General features: G+C 44.0%; 1 protein-coding gene across 1 annotated transcript; it reads right to left on the bottom strand.

Moving 5' to 3' along the window:
* Positions 1 to 1,362: 1,362 nt before the first annotated feature.
* LOC115951547 lies at positions 1,363 to 2,809 on the bottom strand. The gene is made up of 4 exons (XM_031068729.1): positions 2,597 to 2,809; positions 2,215 to 2,505; positions 1,849 to 2,112; positions 1,363 to 1,767 (listed from the first exon to the last, which is right to left on the bottom strand). The coding sequence occupies exons 1-4, from the start codon at positions 2,807 to 2,809 to the stop codon at positions 1,363 to 1,365; spliced, it is 1,173 nt and encodes a 390-aa protein (XP_030924589.1).
* Between the last annotated feature and the right edge of the window lie 2,151 nt (positions 2,810 to 4,960).

The following is a 4,960-nucleotide window of genomic DNA, read 5'->3' on the forward strand; positions in this document are numbered from 1 at the left end:
TCATTAAGTATTAATTTTCCCAAAGCATGTGGTCCAGGGAGCCAGGCATGATTAAGGTTCTCTTTAATACTTAGAAAGATGTCATAGAGTGTTAATTTATCCAAAGCATGTGGTTCGAAGAGCCAGGCATGACTAAGGTTCTGTTTAACACTTAGAAAGATGTCATTAAGTATTAATTTACCCAAAACATGTGGTCTGAGGAGCCAGGCATAACTGAGATTCTGTTTAATACTTAGAAAGATGTCATTAAGATATGAATTTACCCAAGGTGTGTGGTCCAAGGATCCAGGCATGACCAATGTTATGTTTAATATCCAATAAGTAGTAGAACAGATGACATATAATATGATAAACCAGAAATATGGTAAAGACTGCTTTCATTAATAATAATACTTTTTTAGGTTGTTTACATTCCAAGGATGGAGTATAGTATTTTCATCTAAATCTTCCAGATAATATGCACTTATTCTTGCCACTGATGTGATGCAATATGATCCTTCCCAATTAGGTCCCAACTTTCCCCATGCTGGTCTTAGCAGTACCCAAAACTTTTCTTAACACCAAGTTCCCTAGTTCTAGTAGTCTCAGCTTCACGTTGGCATCATATCCTTACTTGAGCTTGTGTTGATAATAGACCAATTGGACCATAGCATTTTTTCTTCGTTCTTCAACTAAGTCTAAGTTATTCCCCAATAGCCCATCATTGTTGCTCGGAGTGAAAGAACTCGCTCTCAGTGTTGGAAACCCAATCTCTAGAGGAATAACTGCCTCAGAACCGTACGTCATTGAAAATGACGTTTCCCTCATTGACCTACGAGGTGTAATCTGATATGTCTAAACGACGTGTAACAATTCTTCCACCCATTTTCCCTTCGCATCATCCAACCTCTTCTTGAGTCTATTTACTATGATTTATTGATAGCCTCGGCCTGTCCACTCCCTTAAGGATAAGTCGGAGTGGAATACCTATTTCGTAATTCCCAGGTCACAATAGTACCTCCTAAAGGCCTTATTATTCAATTGAAAACCATTATCCGAAATGAGGGTATGAGGGATCCCAAACTGAGTGACAATATTCTTCCAAACAAATCTCTTGGCATCCAAGTCCCTGATATTGGCCAATGGTTCAGTTTCAATCCACTTGGTGAAGTAATCTGTGCCGACCAGCAGATACCTCTTATTCCCAACTGCCCTAGGGAAAGGACCCACAATGTCCAAGCCCCATTGAGCGAATGGCCAAGGGCTGGACAAAGGGTTAAAGACTCCTCCCGGTTGATGAATGTTGGGTGCAAATCTTTGGCATTGATCACACTTCTTCACATACTCTTGTGCTTCCTTTTGCATGTTTGACCACTAGTAGGCCTAAGTGATGGCTTTGTGAGACAAAGATCTGCCTCCTGTGTAGCTTCCACAAATCCCTTCATGTAACCCCTTAAGGAGTAGCTTTGATGTCTTAAGGTATATGCATAGCAGGTATGACCTAGAAAATGAGCGTTTGTACAACTTTTGGTCCCCGGATAGCCAGAACCGAGGAGCCTTTCTCCGTACCTTGTCAGCTTCTGATTTCTCTTTGGGCAATATATCCTCTTTTAAGAATAGCACCATGGGGTCCATCCAGCTAGGTCCTACCCTAACCTGGTGAACATGGACCACCTCTCCCTCTACTTCAGTGGGCTTGCACAAGTCCTCACCGAGGATGACCCGAGGTAAGCCCTGTGCTGAGGAGGTTGCAAGAGTGGCTAGAGAATTAGCATATGTGTTTCCACTCTTGGGGATGTGCAGCAGGCTGAAAAACTCAAACCCTAATTGCAAGTGCTTAACCTAACTTAAGTATCCCTGCATTCTCACATTCCTTGCCTCTAATTCTCCCCTCACTTGGCCTACGACCAATCTTGAATCCGAGAAAATCTTTACTGCCTTTCTGCCCATTTTTTGAACCACAGCCATACCCACCAGCAGAGCCTCATATTCAGCCTCGTTGTTTATAGCCGAGAAGCCCAACCTTAATGATTTCTCAATAGTGATCTTTTTAGGAGATACCAGAACTAGCCCCACTCTAGACCCCTTTTGATTTGCTGCACCATCAACATATACCTTCCAAGATAAGGGCTCCTACAGGGAGACCATGCCAGCTGATTTTTCATCTATGCTTTGCTTCTCTACCTCTTCTTGTAATGAGGTTTCTACGAACTCAGCTACCAAGTTTGCAAAGACCTGACCCTTAACAGAGGTGCAAGGCATGTACTTAATGTTAAAAGCTCCTAGGATTGTACCCCATTTGGCAATCCTCCCCGTGTAATCAGTGCTCCAAAGTAGAGACCTAAGCGAAAGTTGGGTCAGGATGACAACTATATGTGATCGGAAGTAGTGGGGGAGTTTACGTGTAGCTTGCACCACCGCCAGAATGGCCTTCTCCAGTGGCAGGTAACGGACCTCGGTCTTATATAATGACTTGCCCACATAACAAATTGGTCTCTGTATACCAATATCAATTCGCACTAACACCTAGCTTACAGCATAAGGGGCCACATCAATGTAAGGAAACTGGACCTCGTCCACCTTAGGCCTAGACATGATAGGTGGCCGAGAAACTTACAGCATAAGGGGCCACAGCAATGTAAGCAAACTGGACCTCGTCCACCTTAGGCCTAGACATGATAGGTGGCCGAGAAAGGTATTCCTTAAGTTGTTGAAAGGCCAAGGCACACTCCTCAGTCCACTCGAATCCCTTCCATTTATTCAACAATAGGAAGAAGGGTCTGCATCTATCCACTGACCGAGAGATGAACCGATTCAAGGCAGCATTCATTCCTATTAGCTTCTAGAACTCCTTTGGATTCCAAGGTGGTTGTAGATTATTAATTGCCTTAATCTGAACGGGATTAACCTCGATTCCATGGTAAGTGACCACATAGCCTAGAAACTTGCTTAACCCCACACCAAAAGAGCACTTGGAAGCATTAAGGCACAGCTTATGTTTCCTCAGTATTTCAAAGATACTCCCGAGGTCTCCCACATGCTCGGACACCACCTTACTCTTCACCACCATGTCATCTATGTAAACCTTAATATTCTTGCCCAACTGTGACTCAAACATCCTAGTTATCATCCTTTGATAGGTAAACCTTGCATTTTTCAAACCAAAATGCATCACTTTGTAGTTGTAATTTCCAGTAGGGGTGACGAAATCTGTCTTTTCCTGATCACCCAAGACTAGTGGTATTTGGTGGTACCCTTGAAAGGTATTTAAAAAGCTCATCGGAGGATGGCCTACAGTAGCGTCCACTAGTTAGTCTATCCGAGGCATAGGAAAACGGTCTTGTGGACAAGCCTTATTCAAATCTGTGAAGTCCACACATACTCGCCACTTTCCATTATTCTTCTTTACCACCACAATATTAGCTAGCCACTTAAGGTAAAACACTTCCTTAATAGCCCCAGCCTGCTTAAGATTCATCACCTCGTCCTTGACAGCATCAGAATGATCCTTGGATGAGCGCCGAGGTGGTTGTTTTTTAGGGGTGACCAATGGGTTGACATTCAAATGATGGCAGATGAAACTCGGATCCACCCCCGAAGCTTCGTAAGCACTCCATGCGAACACATCAATGTTCCTCCTAAGAAACTTTATCAGCTTCTCCTTCTCCTGAGGAGTCAACTAAGCTCCAACCTAAAAAAAACTTTTCCGGATCATTACCAACAATAACCTTTTTCAAATCCTCACACTCTGCCTTCTCGGCTGGCCCATTGTCAAGTAACTCCAGAATTTTTGATTGCTATGAGCCTCTTTCGGTAGAGGCCGAAAACTCAACTTCAGGCTGATGTAAAATGGTAGCCACCAGGCACTACCTAGCCATGGATTGGCTCCCAACAAGCTCTTCAATCTGATTCCCCAATGGATATTTCACCTTCTAGTGCAAAGTTGAAAAAATCACCCCTAGGACATGAAGCCAAGGTCTGGCCATAATGGCTATGTAAGGGGAATAAGCATCCACTGTAATGAAGTCCACCTCCACCACTTCTAAACCTGCCTGCATGGGTAGTCTGATCTAACCCTTTGGAACGACAACCTTCCCATCAAAGCTTACTAAGGGAGAACCATAGGCTGACAAATCCTCGGGTTTCAAGTTCAGCTCCTTGTACAAGTTTAGGTACATAATCTCCACACCACTGCTCTGATCCACCAACACCCTCTTCACGTCATACCCTCCTATCCTAAGGGTGACTACTAAAGCATCATCGTATAACTGTATAATTCTAATTTTATTCTCGTCTGAAAAGCTCAACGTCGGTCGGACTTCTACTCTAGCCCTCTTTGGTTTAAAATTAAAGTCCTTGGCTAGTAGTCGAGCTACAGACATTACCTTGGAGGGATGAAAACCGGTTCTCCCAAGAGCAGCAAAGATGATATTGATTGTGCCCAAAAGGGGTCTTGAAGAAGCGTCTCTCCGGGATTCCGACCCTGCCTGGCTTCCTTGGCCACTAGGATGATACAAAAATTGCTTCAACTATCTTTCTCGGACCAACTGGTCCAGATGATCTCACAAAGTTCTACAGTCCTCCGTGTTGTGTCCTCGGTCTTGGTGATACTGGTAGTGGAGGCTTTGGTTGTGCCTCATGGGGTCTTCTCCCATCTTATTTGGCCATTCAAAGAATGGCTCATTCTCAATCTTCTTTAGAACTTGGTGTATTGGTTCTCGAAACACCGCGTTAACCGCCTGAGTATTGGTAGGCCCCAATTGCCCAGCATAATCTCTCCAAGGCCGATTGTTGTTGTGTCGGTCTGACCTGAAATCCCTCCTCACCTGAGGGATAACCTTAACTTTACCCTTTCCCTGTTGCTAGTCTTTCTCGACCCTCTTATACTTATCAATCCGATCCATGAATTGGCGTACACCGATGACAGGTTTCCCTATCAAAGACTTCCTTAAATCATGCTCGGTAGGTAGGCCGACCTTGA

Source organism: Quercus lobata, chromosome 7 (genome assembly GCF_001633185.2).
Source record: "Quercus lobata isolate SW786 chromosome 7, ValleyOak3.0 Primary Assembly, whole genome shotgun sequence".
Taxonomy (NCBI): domain Eukaryota; kingdom Viridiplantae; phylum Streptophyta; class Magnoliopsida; order Fagales; family Fagaceae; genus Quercus; species Quercus lobata.

Excerpts from the sequence above, each read along its gene's own strand:
- LOC115951547 (XM_031068729.1), bottom strand. The coding sequence starts at position 2,809 with ATGAATGCTGCCTTGAATCGGTTCATCTCTCGGTCAGTGGATAGATGC. Across the intron at positions 2,506-2,596 it reads TTGCTGTGGCCCCTTATGCT|GTGTTAGTGCGAATTGATAT; the intron begins GTAAGTTTCTCG and ends GCTGTAAGCTAG. Across the intron at positions 2,113-2,214 it reads GCACCTCTGTTAAGGGTCAG|GAGCCCTTATCTTGGAAGGT; the intron begins GTCTTTGCAAAC and ends GTCTCCCTGTAG.